The 17297-nt window shown below is 43.6% G+C and overlaps 1 protein-coding gene across 1 annotated transcript; it reads left to right on the top strand.

Moving 5' to 3' along the window:
- Positions 1-66: 66 nt before the first annotated feature.
- LOC113481448 (cytochrome P450 26A1) lies at positions 67-3314 on the top strand. Its single transcript, XM_026851092.1, has 7 exons — positions 67-445; positions 633-857; positions 959-1246; positions 1371-1520; positions 1847-1981; positions 2191-2343; positions 2519-3314. The coding sequence occupies exons 1-7, from the start codon at positions 257-259 to the stop codon at positions 2858-2860; spliced, it is 1482 nt and encodes a 493-aa protein (XP_026706893.1). The 5' UTR covers positions 67-256; the 3' UTR covers positions 2861-3314.
- The last annotated feature ends 13983 nt before the right edge of the window (positions 3315-17297 follow it).

The raw sequence follows: 17297 nt of genomic DNA, 5'->3' as shown, positions 1-17297 counted from the left end.
GCGCCCGGCAGCACCTTTCCCGCCCCGGCGGCTGTCTGCGGCGGGCAGGATGCGTCGCGCAAAGCAAACAGTTAAAGATTTCGGGGGGAGGAGCCAGGCCGCAATCCGCAATTAAAGATGAACTTTGAGTGAACTAATTTATCGGACCAAGGTAGGGTGGGCAGCAACCTGGGAAGGGTATAAAAGGCGGCCTGCGGCGAGCCCGGCCCGCGCACTCGGAGCTCCCGGGGGGCCGGGCTGGACTCGCTTCCCAGCCATGGGCTTCTCCGCTCTGGTCACCAGCGCCCTGTGCACCTTCCTGCTGCCCCTGCTGCTCTTTCTGGCCGCTGTCAAGCTCTGGGACCTGTACTGCGTAAGCGGCCGCGACCCCAGCTGCCCGCTCCCGTTGCCCCCGGGCACCATGGGGCTCCCCTTTTTCGGGGAAACGCTGCAGATGGTGCTGCAGGTAAGGCGAGGCGATGCCGCGGGGAGCGGAGAAGCGCCTCGGCTCCTCCTCTGGCTGCAGGGGAGGGGGATGAGCAACAGCTTCGCCGGGCTCCCGTGCCCAGGTAGGAAAGAACTGCTCTCCCTGCCCCTTCCTCTCCTCCTTTTTAAAATTTAGTTTATTATTTCTCCCCCGCTTCCCTGTCCAGAGGCGGAAATTCCTGCAGATGAAGCGCAGAAAATACGGCTTCATCTACAAGACTCACCTCTTCGGGCGGCCCACGGTGCGGGTGATGGGCGCTGAGAACGTGCGGCACATCCTGCTGGGCGAGCACCGGCTCGTCTCCGTGCAGTGGCCCGCCTCGGTGCGCACCATCCTGGGCTCGGGCTGCCTCTCCAACCTCCACAACGGGCAGCACAAGCACCGCAAAAAGGTACGGCCCCGACGGCGGGCGGGGAGCGGGTGCGGCCGCCCCGGGCGCTGCGGCTGAGCCTGTGTCCCCTTCCTCCTCCTCCTCCTCGTCCCCCCGGGCAGGTGATCATGCGGGCCTTCTCCCGGGACGCCCTGCAGCACTACGTGCCCGTCATCCAGGAGGAGGTGAGCGCCTGCCTGGCGCAGTGGCTGGGCACCGCCGGGCCCTGCCTGCTGGTCTACCCCGAGGTGAAGCGCCTCATGTTTCGCATTGCCATGAGGATCCTGTTGGGCTTCCAGCCCCGCCAGGCCAGCCCCGACGGCGAGCAGCAGCTGGTGGAGGCCTTCGAGGAGATGATCCGCAACCTCTTCTCCCTCCCCATCGATGTGCCCTTCAGCGGGCTCTACCGGGTAGGGCTCCTGGAGGGCCGGGAGGAGGGGGGTGCTCCTGCTGCTAGGGCAGCGGGGAATGGGTGGGAGGAAGGGATGGCAGCCCGGCCTAAGTCCCACGTTGCTCTCCCTGCTGCCTGGCTAGGGTTTGCGGGCACGCAACATCATCCATGCCAAGATTGAGGAGAACATCCGCGCCAAGATGGCCTGCAAGGAGCCTGAGGGTGGCTACAAGGATGCATTGCAGCTGCTGATGGAGCACACACAGGGCAATGGGGAGCAGCTCAACATGCAGGTGAGGTTCCCCAGGGTCAGATCCATCCCTTTTCCCCAGCTTCTCTGTCAGCAGCTCACTTATCTTTTGGGGCCAAAAGGAGAGAGCAGGAGGTTATCCCTCTCCCCATGAAATAAACCAGCTTGTGTTGTGCACTGGGGTGCAGAGGCTGCAACCAGGCTGTTGGATGGGGAGCCATGTCCACAGGGAGCATAAGCACCACCCAGCCCATCCTGGCCCCTGAGGGTACACTCCAGTCTGGGAGTGTTGCACATAGTGGTAGGATGGGCCTGGTAGAGATGCAGTGTCCAAGCCCTGTTTTATCCCTTCTTTGTCCTCTGCATAAGGAGCTGAAGGAATCTGCCACAGAGCTGCTCTTCGGGGGCCATGAAACCACTGCTAGTGCTGCCACATCACTGATCGCCTTCCTAGGGCTCCACCATGATGTCCTGCAGAAAGTGAGGAAAGAGCTGCAAGTGAAGGTGTGTGTCTTACCCAGAGTGATTTCACAGGAGGGGACACTGGGAAGGTACCTTCAGGAGAGGTGTCCCAGACAGGGCTCCCCTCAACTCAGGTGGTGCCCTACTTTTAGGATGTGTCAGGAAAACAGCACTCGCTGAGGTGCACCTGCTTTGCAGTGCCAGGAGCCCTGGCTGCCTGCTCCATGTCACGGCAGCATCTTCCTTTCTAGGGGTTACTGTGCAGTCCCAACCAAGAGAAGCAGCTGGACATGGAGGTCTTGGAGCAGCTGAAGTACACTGGCTGTGTCATCAAAGAGACTCTCAGGCTGAGCCCGCCTGTTCCTGGAGGATTTCGAATTGCACTCAAGACCCTTGAGCTAAATGTAAGTGGGGCTTTGGCTCAAACCCTCGGAGCACCTGCAAAGTGCTAGTGCGTTGGTGTAGCCTCTCTGCCTTAGGAAGCCGGGAGGGGAGATGGGGTGCACCAATGTGTCCTGCGCTCACACTTAGCTTATTTAACACAAGGCGCTTCATGTCTCCTTTCTCTTCTTTTGATAGGGTTACCAGATCCCTAAAGGTTGGAATGTTATTTACAGTATCTGTGATACCCATGATGTGGCAGATCTCTTTACCAATAAGGATGAATTTAACCCGGATCGCTTCATGTCTCCATCTCCAGAGGATTCCTCTAGGTTCAGTTTCATTCCTTTTGGTGGAGGCCTGAGGAGCTGCGTGGGCAAAGAGTTTGCAAAAGTCCTTCTAAAAATATTTACAGTGGAGCTGGCTAGGAGCTGTGACTGGCAGCTGCTGAATGGACCTCCTACAATGAAAACGGGCCCCATAGTGTACCCCGTGGACAATCTGCCTACCAAGTTCATAGGTTTCAGCGGCCAAATCTGAGAGTTCAGTGCTTGCATCCGGCTGAATTTCTATATAGTGTCTAATGTGTACATAGCAACTTTTTATAGTAATGAAGGCCTTTAAATATTTAAACTTGTAAATGTACAATAGTTATTTATGTCTTCTAAATATTTCAAAAGGCTATGATATTTTTTCCCCAAGCACTACAATTATGGGTCTCTGATTCATAATTAGATAATGTTATTTCTATAGAAATAAGTTTTCCCCTATTTAAAAGTCTTACTGAAAGCTAGCCAGCTAAGCATTTGAAGACATTTCATTATGGTATATGTATTAAGAAGTATTCTTAAAGGCATTTGAAACTGGTAACTAACAACTTATCCAAATTACCTAAAATGGTTATTGTCTGAGAATGTTTTCAGTATTATTTGTGTCTAGATCTTATGTTTAATGTTTGAATTTTAAGTTTGATAATAAAGTTTATTTTTGATGATCCTCTGTATAAAGATTTGCATGTATGCTAGGGAATAGTTTGGCCAATGGGTCTTAAGGATTTGGATGTAAAGTCAGATCTGCTTTTGTGAATGAGCTATTTGCTATTTCTAGGTTCTTAACTCTCCTATCTCCCACCCCCAAAGTGGTTCTCACTTGTGAATAGGAAATTGTTTTAAATTTTAGCCTTTAAGTGGCAAGAACAGTGCAAAAACACACACCCTCACTGACAAAAGTACGGAATGATAGCAAGTGCTGCAAGTCTCCTTATCAAGCACATAGTTTCTTATTTACTGTCAATGAATACTAAAGGGAAGCAGAAGAATAATGTGTAATGTGAGTCTCTGTAGCTTCAGAAAATAGATTGGAAAAAATAATTCCATAAATGTCCTTTCCTGTATTACTACTGACCTGTGTAAACAGACCACTGGATCTTGTTCTGTGTTGAGTCTGCTGACTATGAATCTTTACTTATGAAGGTGTCTCTTATCAGCTGGTAGAGCAAATAAAATCTGCTGAGTTCTTCTTGAAATGCGACAGCTCTGACTAGGTCAGAGAGAGAGCATGCATTTGGTTTAAGAACTTCTTTCCTGGAATTCAGTAAAGTGAAAACTAAAAGGCAGGCACTAATGTGAATTGATTAACAGGGAATCAACTGTTGAGATGCAATTCCCCGGGGGTGTGTAAGCAGGGCAGATAAAATGCCCTAGGCATGACCCCTGTTTTGGCTTAACCATAAGGTTTTTTTGTGCTCTTACTATTCCCCCTCCCCATTACCACACCTATTAGTCTTCCCTCAAAAGTCAAACAACATAGGCTGGCTCTATAAACATCTACAAAGTAAGCCAACGTAATACAGTGTCACGAACACTTATAGCAATATATGGACTAATTCAATTTTCTGTTTGCTTCTGGAGAAGAGTCACTTTTTCATTGCATTCTCCTAAGGTCAAAATTAAGGCTGGAGTTAAGCTGCTCAAAATCACTGCAGGTGTTTAATGGCATCTATGAGGTTTGGGATTTTTTTTAAGGAGTGTTTCTATAATACATTTGATGTGTTTCCAGACTGCATTTTAAATAGATAATCTTTTGATGTAAGACCTTAGATACAACCTACATGTAAGTGTCACTATCAAGACTTCTTCATAGTCAGGTTTTTCTTAATCTTAAAATACAAAAGATATTCTTTTCAGATTGTGCCTGAGTCTTTGCAATGTTTAAAAGCTTCAATAATTTTTACTATGCAAACTTCTTGTACCATTATGTTTTTTTTCAGGGATTTAATGAATAAGCTCAGTTTAAGACCCCTTTATTACCAATATAATGGCAGAAAATTTCAAACCCTGATCCTGATTTGGAGGTGATCTGAAGTCTGGAGAACAGCAAGACTCTTGTCTTAGTATTCCTTGTTAACATTTTCTTCCTTAATATTACAACATTCTGCAAATCCAAATAGATGCTGATATTCTTTAAATGTTTTCTTTATTTTTACCTGGAGTCTTTTATATGTGGGAACTTTTTGCAAGGTGTTCATATTATTTTAGATTTTGTTTTTATAAAGAATGTGAAACTAAGTGCTCTCCGGGGAGTGTAAACACTTTCACAGTGTAAGTCTAAAGTCATACATGCATTTCTCTGTTTCCTTTTTTATTTTTGAGTCAAGTTTGCAAGGCCTTTATGTTTGGAGAAAAAAAAAATCATATACTTAATTTCATTTTGTCTGGACATCTGGGGGCACATCCTCAGCTGTTGTAAATCATGACAACATAACCTATGTTAGGCACTGCTGCTGTATGATTTATCCCTGTAGTTAAATGGTCTGTCACTATTGTGTAATTTAGGCATCTTGGAGCTAGCTTTAAACAAGCTGTCCCAAGAAATGGTAGCAGCATAGCTGCAGTAATATGGGGCTCAGTGTGGGTTAATTGCTAAAATATTTGCCCAACTTCTTGAGCAGGTTTTACAACCCCTGCTAATCTCCTCTATGCAGCTGTATCTTGACAGTTTAGATGCTGGCTGCAGACCAGTTTCAGGTGAGCTCTGGTATGATTATGCAGCTTTGCCTGCTCAGCAGTGGTGGGTGTGGGCACACACGAGGACTGTGGTTGCTTATTTGGGGCTTGACCAGCTCCTGCACACCCAGCCCCTTACCCTTCTTGTTATGCTGGATCCAGGAACTGATCTTGCTAAAAATTATCTACCAAAACCTAATTGTTTCTCAGGTCAGACCAGGTGCTCACTTCAGCAACCTGCATGAATGTTTCTTGTGCTGGGGTGCTGCAGCAGTTGTAGAGGAGGCAGGAAGAGGATGGGGAGGCAGCCACTTCAGCCGGCTCTGCTGCTAACAGGTAGTTCCCAGGGCCAAGCTCTAGCTTTCCTTTTGCAAGTGTTACCATGTGTTACTGTGACTGGTGTGCCAAGGTTTAAACATTAAAGGGCCAGATTTGGTGAGCAATGCTCACTCCCTTCTTGTAATTGGGCCTTTTTGGGGTATTTCATATTCCTCCTCTTAGCTAACCTGTCATTTAAAAGAAAAATCTTTGAGCGGGTCTCTCTCCAAAAAAGTGCACGCAATTCAGTGGGTGCTATGCTTTGGTCCTGGAATAAAAAGCTGTGATTTGTATGTAGCATGCTGGCTCTTCTCTGAGGGTAAGGTGGGTTACTAGAACCCATACTTCTCCTAAACCCATGTGAATATTGGCTCCTGCCAGCCATCTCTAGTGGTTAGAATTTCTGAAGTATCTATGCGATGTGTGGTTCTTAATGACACACAGTTATATCCATTCTTGAATAAAAATGACAGTAAAGAATGACACTGGTGTAAACTGACATTGAGGAATGCTACTTGAATAATCAATTCCTGATTGAAAGGTAACAGTATTTCCAGATAAGGTCAGAACAGGTAATAGTGAACTTTTGTAATAGCTATATGAATAAGAAAAATGTGTAAATGAATGATGAAGACCTACTGGAAATAAAAAAAAACCAAACTAATTGATTAAAAATTGATCAGTTTTCTTTATTTTGCTCTAGTGAAATGAGAACATGTTACTTTCATGTTGCTTTCAGAAGTTGAGCTGGGAAAGAATTTTTTTCTTTAGGTTCCTAAAAGCACCTATTGAAGGGACAGTATAATTTGGAGCCTTGTACGCTTAAGGTTTTGCACTTAGTTTTCTGACATTTTGTTTTATTTTTTACCTTTACTATAGGAGCCTTTTCCTGGACCTTGAAAGATGAGATGCTGACAAAAAGATTGTCCCTTCTACCCCATTTCAATCCATCGTATGTTTTCTTATTTTATTCTGGTCAGTGATTTAGAATAACCTTTGGAGAGGTTCCAAGAAAAATACTTAATAGTATGTAAAATATTACATCCTTGACTTTCAAGTGGTACTTAGTCCTAAGAGCTATAGGAAGTTTTTAAACCTGTTTTTACAAATCTGCATCTAGCCATCTCTCAGAACGGAACACTGCGGTGTTTTGTTAATTCTACACATCAGCAGAGGTGTCCAGGGCAGACTTTTAAAAATAATGTGCATAAAATTAGACTCCTAGATTCATATCTCTCTCTCTCTTTTTTTTTTTTTTTTTTTTTTTTGATTTTTATGAGGTATAAATTCTCAAAATTTGCTATCTGTCTCAAAGGGACCTGCACTGCTTACACTCCCTGAAAATCCAGCTACTTTTGACTTAGTCCCAAATATAGATTAAGTAGCCCGGGTGCAAGCAGCCCATTGCAGAATTTCTTTAACTTAAAATTATAGTATTACATACCATCTTTCCTACAACAGTCTAACAGGATCCTATACAAGGCTGTGTTTCTGCTGAACATTCACATAAACCAAACTTCAATCCATTGACTTTAGGCAATGTTTTTGAAATTATAAAAGGCAGTCACAAATCTTACCTTTGGGACACGCTGCTCAATAGGGTATGTTTCAGCCCCAAATTGGTTACTTTATGGCTTAAAGTTACTATGTTCCATGTAGTTGTCTTCTCTATTATAACAAAGAAGAATGGGTAGGTTTGGATAGCATTTGTTAATCCCGATAGCTTTGTTTGCCAGGTGGTTTGTATTGTAAATTCTCTGTCAAGTTATACATCCAGCATGAATGCAAAACATATACAGATTAGCAGCAAAGATTCTAAAAGTTTATTAGTTGCAACCATTAGAGTGATAGATTAGGAGAAAGGAAACATAACTGGCAGCAAGTTTAGAGAAGACTCATTACTAGACTGGCTTGCTTCACTTGTTTAATAATGTCTTATGAAAAATGTTTTATGAGAAGTTCAATGAATAATGCAGCCTTCATTAAGTTATGTAAATGAATGTAACTTCGTGGGTGGGTTAGAAATAAAATACTTAATAAATCTGTTTATATCCAAAGAGTAAAAACAGCAGAGACAGCTTTTAAAGAATCTCAGATTAAATTATTTAAAATGTGACAGAGGAGAATTTTGGTAGTAGGACATAATAGTGCTGCTTTAATAGGTGTTTACAGCTCGCCATTCAGTTGCAACATAGGCAAGGCAACTTACTAAGTATTCTCAGTTAATTAAAGTGTTATTTGTTCCTTTATCAGCAGTCCGGACAACTCTTGTTTGTGTATGTTTGTGTATGCTGTTAGTGCTCCAGAGACACATGAAGAACTTGTGTGATTTGCAAGGCTAGAAGGATCATTTTAGCAAAAACTGACTTATGACATACTTGTTTGCCAGGTCATTTTGTTCACAAACAAGCAATCATTCACACACCGGTTGATTTCAATGCATTATTTTTTTTCCCAATTTATGACCATTTAGGAAGGCCTAAGTCTCCATTGGTTAAGTTTACACTGCCATACAGGATAACTGCCACAGCAAGAGAAAATTATGAACCAAGGACTAAATCAGCTATTGACAACGTGCTTTCCTACCACACCCACAAATGCCAACCTTTCTTATGACTCTCCCAAAATAAATCCTTGGATTTGGGCCTCATGGCTTACCCAGAAGGTCAAAGATTGTTGGAAGCTGTTTTTGACCAAAGGGGGGAATAAATTCCAGAGCTTAGGGCCCCTCACAGGATCTCTCCAGAGATAGGAGGCAGCTCAGTAACTTTCTGAGGTGATTGGAATCTAAAAAGATCAGTGTTAAGATGGAGACCTGAGAAGTGGTCTAAGTACAGCTGAGACGGTTTAAGGAGGAGATGTGCACAGGCACACATCTACCCAAGATTTTGTTAGGTAATCTTTATTTATTGTGCTTTAAATGAAATAGCTTCTTCTAGGAATCAATACTTTGAGGGAAGAGCACCAATTTAGTTTGAGGGGGTTTATGCTTTAGATGTATAGGATCAGCCTTAATTTAGTATACCTGTATCTCAGAAATATACTGCTTTTCTTTGTAAAATGTCAGCAGAACAAATAATTTTCAAGATTAAATCTGAATTTGCAGTGGAATGATGGTGGGTCTTGGTTTTCTTGGCTTGCTGATTTAATTGAAGCAAGGGACTGTGGTATGCTTTACCTAACAGCCTTTATTTTATATCTAGACAACTCTGAATTAATTAACCTGTCTGTATCCTATGGGAAAGGAAGGACGAGACTGGATAGTGCTCTGCTAGTTATGGTAGTGCCAGCCTGCATGAATAGGGTTAGGTTTTTTTCCTCTTACAAGTCTACATCATACACCTCATAAAACACCTTGCTTCTCTCTGAAGCTCCCCTTAGGACCACAGCGTAATCGGAAACGGATCCCTGACCTGGCCATAGCCTCCTCTTCTGTGAATTGTCCTTAACTTTGACAAGAATGGAAGGAGATAGGGTGAGAACAAAGGGGAATCACCAGTGAGGCAAACAGCCCCACCCATCCAGCACCCCACCATAGCCGGGGCTGTGTAACACACAGGTGATTTTCACCCTAGTGTCATCCTTCTTGTCCTGACTTTTCTTGCTCTTTGGTGTCGTTATATTAAGTATACATTATTGATGTTAATGATGTTGCCTACAGCACTGCAGCAAGCTAGTGCATGCATTATAAATCTGGCAGTTAAAGAGTTCATTAATCTTATCAACAGATTGCTTGAAGTAACGGCATGTCATGACCTTTTCGCTCATTGTATGAAATGAAATGGCTCAGATTTGTGACATTTCTGAGGGGACCTTTCCTCTAACTGGGACTGAGAGCATGCTGGTCACTGAAATGCATTAATTGTCAGTATTTCTAGAAAAAATTGCAAATTTGAACCACAGGGACGTACATAGAAAAGTACATTTTACAGAGAGGAGCTACATGCCTGCAAAGTGGAACCATCCGCTTTTTATGAAATTGTCTTATCATTCCCCTGGTTTGCATACTGTTTGTACTTTTTTTTAATTAACAGTTTACAGATGTACTTAATTATCAAAGTATTTAGAAGGGAAAAGGGAGGAGACAGGCCAAGCATGCTGATGAGGAAAAGGTACTACTTGTTTATTTAGGTGGCTCCTTAGTGATTGTTCTTTTCACCTTTTATTAACCTGCAAATGGATTAGTCCTTGTAAACTAAAGAGAGACCAGTGCACAACCCACTGCCCCAGAGATAAGGTCACAAAGAGGGGACGTGTCCCGAGTACAACCTCAGAGAAGAAATAGAAGTCTGAAGGCATTTACACTAGGCTGCCATTGGGCTTTACTAGCCCTACTGTGATTTACTGTATCAGTTCAACTGCTGACACCTTTATGTCCCTCCCTCCTATCCCAGCAGGCCACAGAGACACAGTCCATGATAGATGCTGGTGAACTTTTCCTCTGATCACCTTCTGAAGAACTTTCCCATAATCTATTGTTTTCTATCACAGTGGAAAACAAAACAAGGGTTTTTTTGACTTTCAGTTACCAGCTATTTTGCCCTAACTTTAAAGCAATGTACTGAATTTATTACATCAGTGTGAAAGAAGTTTTAAACTCTTGTCTCTTTATCCTACTCCCTGAACTTAACATGGTCCAGAGTAAATCAACGTAATTGCTGTTAGACCTACATTGTTGCAGGAATGTTTTATATTCCATGTTGTCAGTTATTTAGAACAGTTAATTGAAATTGCAAACATAAAAAGAGGAAAGCTACAGTTAATTTCTTAACTTTTTTTTTTTTTTTTTTTTTTTCTGTGGCTACTGTATGAACTATATAAAGAGCTAACATTAATGTAAGTGTCTGGAATATCTAAAAGAAAAAACACACTTGTGGATTCAAGGCAAGTATTTCCTTTAATTGACCACATAAAAATATAAGAACTCATTCTGGATTGAGAGAAGCAGCTGACCTAGCATTCTTCTCTGTAACTCCAAACTATTTACCAAAGTGTTGCATTTGCTTCTAAATAAATGAATACCGCAGGCTGCACCTGATTTTGTCTCATCAAAATTCAGCACCAGTATAACAGCACGAAGGGGAAAAGAAAGTCACAACAATGTTAAGAAGGGGCATATTGAAAAGAGTGCACTTGGAAGAGAAAAGGGGGAAACTGTGCTGCAAACCCTCTCCTGCAAAGGTTCTCCTGCAAAGGTTCTTCCTCTGAGTATGCCCTCAGATAACTTCCTGGCAGCCTGTGGAAAGGGTGAGCAGAGATTCATGTACAAGCAAGCTTGTTCTGTGTACAGAAGCATCAGTTCGTGTATAATAGGGAGTTAAGGAGCAGGTTGGATTGGAAAGGACATATCCGAGAAAGGCTGAGTCAGTGCCTGCCAGTAATGTTCCGATTGCAGAGCTGATCAGCTTCATCCTTTCAGCAAAGAATTACATTTGAGAAGGTCTATGATCAAAATGTTCCCACATATGCTTTCACTGTCTTCCCCAAGGCTCTCTGCCCTCTCCAGGTTGTGACAATACAGCAGTGCATTTATTTTCTAGTTCCTGTATATTGATGGCAACGAACAGTTTCTGCTAAAACAGGATTTTCATTGCAGTGGCCCATGAGGCCACACTTTTAGTGTCAGGCTATCTTTCATGCCAAAAGTTCCCACTCCATAGTTTGACTCTGAATGTGGGCCAGTGGTGAGTTTAGGAAAGGTACACAGAGGGAAAGGATTGGTGTGAAAGATTTGGGCAGGATGCAACATCACATCCCATCATCTACAAAACCAGGCAGACCTCACTGTACTAAACCAGAGACCTTCTCTGAACATGCCAGACTGCCACCATGTGTCCTAGCCCTGTCCTCCACGTGGCAAAAGAGGTGCCATTGCTGCAGTGTTCTCACTGACAGCTGCTTCACAACCAACCCTCTGTGCTAAAAATGAGCTCTAAGATGAGTCTCCTTCTCAGGACTCACCCCTGATGCAGCTCAGCCAGCCAAGCAAGTGGCTGTGCAGTACTGAAGGGGTTTCTCTCCTCCTGCCCTGCCACTCAAAGTTTCACAGAGACAGCAGCCTTGTTTCAAGAAAGGTGCAACCTCACAGTTTACAGAGCGGTTTGTTTCTTGCCCCCAGGAAGAAGAGAGCAGGGTTGTAAACAAAACTCTTACAGGAGAAAATAGCAAGTTCAATCTCCAGAGTGGCTGCCTTGACAAAGATGCTTTGGAGGTCACTGTTGAGTTACAGCTGTTTATATAAACCAGTGATGATGGTCCCAAAGCTTTTTACAGCTATCACATGTGAGCTAGCTTACAGTGATGCAGATTTAAAGTGGTTTTCTTTGAATTACTTTGGTAATTGTTTTCTTATAATTAACATTGCTGTAGAGAAAGATTCAGCTCAAAGTTTTTTAACAAATTAAGACTTTCTTGCTATTCTTCCTTCATACACTAAACATCATACTTCCCAAAGCCCTACTTCTGTGCTCTGCTATATCACTGTGGCTGGCTGTGGTTTTGGAACAGTTGTTTTCAGCAGAAGTAGCAAATATACAATAATGATATTACAAACCAAACTTGTATTCCTTAATTCTTTAAAACTGACTGCTTGCTTTATCTGACAGCATGAAGTCTGCAACCAGGTTAGACATAGAATTATTTACCCATGCTGTACAAATGTATATAGTTATACATCTAGTTATATAAATTCAGCTAGAAATATGTAAAATACTTTTTATCACAGAATCGTCTAGGTCAGAAAAGACCTTGAAGATCATCCAGTCCAACCATTAACCGAACCCTGACAGTTCTCAACTACACCATATCTTTAAGCGCTGTTGATCCTACTCTTAAACCCCTCCAGGGATGGGGACTCCACCACCTCCCTGGGCAGCCCATTCCAACGCCCAACAACCCGTTCTGTAAAGAAATGCTTCCTAATGTCCAGTCTAGACCTTCCCTGGTGCAACTTGAGGCCATTTCCTCTTGTCCTATTGCTTGTTACTTGGTTAAAGAGACTCATCCCCAGCTCTCTGCAACCTCCCTTCAGGTAGCTGTAGAGGGTGATAAAGTCTCCCCTCAGCCTCCTCCTCTCCAGACTAAACACCCCCAGTTCCCTCAGCCGCTCCTCGTACGACCTGTGCTCCAGACCCTGCACCAGCTCCGTTGCCCTTCTCTGGACACGCTTGAGTCATTCAATGTCCTTTTTGTAGTGAGGGTCCCAAACTGAACACAGGAATCGAGGTGCGGCCTCACCAGTGCCGAGTACAGGGGTCAGATCCCTTCCCTGTCCCTGCTGGCCATGCTATTTCTGACTTTATTTATCTTTATATTACCTGCATTAGGCAAAGAAACAGGTATGCTGTGGAATTTTGACCTGTCACCTCTAAAGCACAGTGTGTGTCCCCCACCTGGCTGCTGCTCCTTGTTTGCTTGTTTTTTGCAAAGGCTGGAGGAAGCACAAGGATTTCAGAAGAAGCTTTTGGATCAGATGCACTGTCCTTGCAGCCAAAGCAGAAAAGGGGCAGGAGCAGGGTCAGGCCACCAGCCTGGGACAAGGTCAGTGTAGCTGTCTTCCCACCTGCTCAGCTTCTTATGACTGAGAGGACATAGGTTTGCTAAGAAAACACTGAGTGAGGAAAGCAGAAACCCAGCCCTTTGCTTGCTGGTTTTATTGAACACTCACGCAGTTAGCAGCTGCTGCAGACTGAGCTGGCACTGGCACCAGGGCCGCCTCCCTGTCAGCTTCCTCCTTTCCCAACGTCCTCTGAACTCCTGCATGTCCCTGATCCCTAATATCTGCCCCTGCACTGTGGCTTCCTTTCCCTCCTGCAGATCCTGGACAGAGGGTAAATGTGATTTCATGTCCCCTCATGCTCCCTGTACCAGGCTTTCCTACTGGCAGGCTTTCCCTTTCCCCTCATTTCCCATAGCAGTGCTCATGGTGGCCCCTTTCCCCAACTCTGTCTATAGGAACACATCTGAATTCCCTTTCCCAGTCTCCTACCTCTAGTGAAGGCAGCCCCTCCAGTCTTTATTTGTCTGGGAAATAGCTCATTTAACTGGGACAGGGAGGATGGGCAGAGATGAGAAAGAGCCATTGTTATGCTGAAAGCAGTTAATGGGTGCCACCAGACACTTGTGTGATCTACAGACTGTAGCACAAGTCCCTTAAACTGTGCTGGTGCTGCCCAGAGCACAAGGGTTTTCCCATCTGTCCCTTCCCAGTTTTCTGTTTTTCCTCCAGTTGAAGAAGGGTCTGGCACCGCTCTACACCATTCCTTGGCATATTCTAATGGATTTGATGGGTAGCAGAACACACCATACTACAGAGCGAGAAACAGCTTCGAGTTGAGAAAAGGTCTTATGATGTGTCGTTAAGGTTCTGAAGGCTTTGGCTTTGGAAAGGGGATTGGAGAGCTGGGCAGGACCTGTCCAGTGTGGGAAGGACTGACAGCTGAAGCTGCAGACAGGGCACTCTGTCTCCTCAGAGTTAGCTGTGCACTGGGTGGATGTGTGGAGGAGGGTGGGATTTGATGACCTGGGCCCTTAATTTTTCTTGAGTGTTTGAACATGCCATGAAAAAAAAAATCACATTTTTCCAGGAGAAAATTAATTTTTCACAGGCAGATGCTGGGCCTTCATCAGATGTGTCAGCTGCATGCTCTGAGTGTCCCTATCTGATTGTCTTCCTTTGTGCTTCTGTAGAAATTTGCCTTAACTCTCAATTGGACTGGAGCTTTTATGGTTAATTGGCAAAAAACACTGTCAAATAAGTTAAAAACCTAAATAACTCAGGATTTTATACCAAAAATCGTTCACTGTCATATTTCTTCCACTTTTCAGGGGTCTGCCTGTTGGAAGCAATGTGCTCACATTTTCAGTTCTGCTATCTGAAGAGTTTGAAATTACTTAAATTTTCACCCTTTCCATTTTTTTTTCTCTCTCTCTCCTTCACCCTCTGTCTGGATCACAAATGCTGATTTTAATATTCAGTGCTCCACAAACAGTAATTCTCTCAGCGTTTTCCTTGTGACCAAAAAAGTGGAAGATGAGTAAGATTTTTCTGGTCAGAAATTGAGTGTTACTGATTCACTGAAACAAATCCAACTGGCTGGTGTGATGTCTGTAAATAGGTTGTAATGAATCACTAGTGACCTCTAAGGGGAAGATAATGTGTCAGATGATTGCCTACAGGTACACCTTCTAGACTGCTATGGAAGATGGCTGTTTCCATATTCCCTGAGAGGTATAGGGAAGGTATTTGAAATAAATCTTGTAAGAAACAGTGTGGCTGGCATATGGTGTCATTCACCTATGAGTCACATCCAGCCCCAACTCAGCAGTGGCTGAAGTTGTTAATATATCATTGTCCTTTAATGGTCTATGAAAATGAACTTTTGATCCCAGTCCTGTTTTAAGTAAACAGATGACCCCATCAAGCAACACCATCCCATTTGGGAGCTCAGCGGAGGCTAAACCTAGCAGTAAAAGATCTGCCATTCACAGACATTGCTAGTCAGCTGTGAACTTTTGTCCAGGGGATGGTGGTGGTGAAAGGACACAGGAGGAAGTAGGAGGAGTGACACTCAGGCCTTACCAATTTCTGGTAGATATTTTTTAACTCTAGTTCCTTTTGTCACAAGGATTTAGGACATTAAGAATATTATCCATGAATAAATGCAGGAGCCAGAAAACGTTAGTAACCCTGCTTGTCTCCCCTAGAGGTTGCCTGTGCTGTGGCAGAAGAGAGTTCACGTATGGTTCAACTGTCCTCTTACTGTGCTGAGATGACTGTAGTGGCAGTCCAACGCTTGCTGCTTTTAGTTTGAGTGATGCTGAAGAATGACAGCACAAGTGCGAGCTTTGGCCGTGTTGATCTGAACTCAGTGACAAAAATGTGTAAGTGTTTCTACCAGAACTATCATGCAGATTGAAATCTTTCTCATTTCTGCGCTAGAAACCAAAAATGTGTGGCAACATGCTGTACTTAAGGGATACCACAAGCCACTTCACATTTGATCTTAAAAATGTTTTTTCAATAACAGGAAAATCCACTGTCTATAAACCTTTTCTGCAGATCACAATCTTCTTTGCTAAGCTGAAATCATTAGTTTAAAGTTAAGGACTGCCTTATACCATAAAGCTGGATAACCTTTTCTTGTTGGGGGGAGGGAAGGGAGCTGCACGGCCTTTCACCTTCCAGCTTTACAAGCAAAGCCAACTTTCTGGGCAATCACTGTGCAAAATGCTTTTTCCCTCCCCCTCTTCCAGTGATGGCTGCAAACAAAGGTCTTTAGGGCTGGCTACTCCAGACTTCAGGACTTTTAAGGGTCTTTACTTGACTGGAGATCAAAGGTTTCTCCTTAAAGAGTTTATCACTCAGACAAATACTCTTCAGTTAGCATTTCAAACTGGGTTTACAAGTCAAATAATTTAGCAATTTCTTCTAACCATGTGGCCTTATGCAGAGGCTGCTGGATGCCAATTATAGCACCACTTTGACATGGAGTGCAGCACTATCTATTGACAAATGCGTGCACCCTTTTCACCATTTACTGCAGAGAAAAGAGGTTTCCACGTATTCTGAGTAGGTCCCAGACTGCTCAGCTGGGGCTTGAGTTCCCTTCCTGGGATTGCTGATGCCTTACTTGTCACCTCGAGTATGTCTCTTCATCTCTCTCTGCCCCTGCTGAAAGTGATTTTTTCCTTTGAAAGCATGAAAGCTATGAAGACACCTAACTGGATGGTGGGCATTATTATCATTTGTGTACAATGCAGTAATGTGACAGAAACAATTGTTAAACATTGTTCAGATGTCCCTGACCATTAACCCTTCTCTGTTCAAAGTTATTATCAGAATGTCCTGGCACTAGGAGGAAGAGATTGCCTGTTGTGCTGGTGCATACAGGCCAAGCCCGTGCCCACAATGCTGTTGTACGCAAACCTGTACCAATAGTTCTTTCACGTTAGCTGCTCAAGTCCAGAGCCCTGTCTATCTTCTGAGCTAGATTTTCATCTGTCATGTTCTCCGTAGGTTCTTTTGCTGTGCTTGTCACTTTGAGCATCTTCCAGAAGCGCACTGAGCAATGACACTAGCATTCATCTTGGATATGAGTAGTTTTTCATCTAATCAGGCAGAGAAATGGAGTCACTGACTTGTTCTGGGGAAGGTGAAACTTTTGTTTCTTTAGTCATTTACATGCATCTTCACAAAAAAAAAAAACAACAAACCCAAAAAAAAACCAACCAAAACCCACAACAACAAAAAAACCCAAACAAGACAGAATTCTATTTACACATATTTTATTTTAATTTGAACATAAAATTCTGGTAGCAATGTCAGCTGTCCATTAAATTGAGAAGAGTAATAGATGGGATTCACTGAAGGGAAGGTGCCTAGGCTTACACAGACTATCAGCTTATTATAAGGGTAGCTGTGTAAGAAGTATTACGTATCCCTTTTTTTCCACCCCATGGAGGGAGGCTCTGCTCTGCTGGCTAACTGTGGAGGCACAGGCTCTGACTTTAGCTGCTAATTTCAGAACAGAAGCATTTTATGGTAGCAGAAAGTGATCAGTGGGTCAGGTTTTTCAGACAAAAAGCTGAATGTTTTCTCACAACTTCTGTGCAACCAGTAATATACACAGAAACATTTATTATTAATAGTTTAG

The sequence above is a fragment of the Athene cunicularia genome (assembly GCF_003259725.1).
Source record: "Athene cunicularia isolate RWA chromosome 6 unlocalized genomic scaffold, athCun1 chr6_part1, whole genome shotgun sequence".
NCBI classification, from domain to species: domain Eukaryota; kingdom Metazoa; phylum Chordata; class Aves; order Strigiformes; family Strigidae; genus Athene; species Athene cunicularia.
Note: the sequence above shows the minus strand (reverse complement) of the source record. Positions and strands in the feature narration are given on the sequence as shown.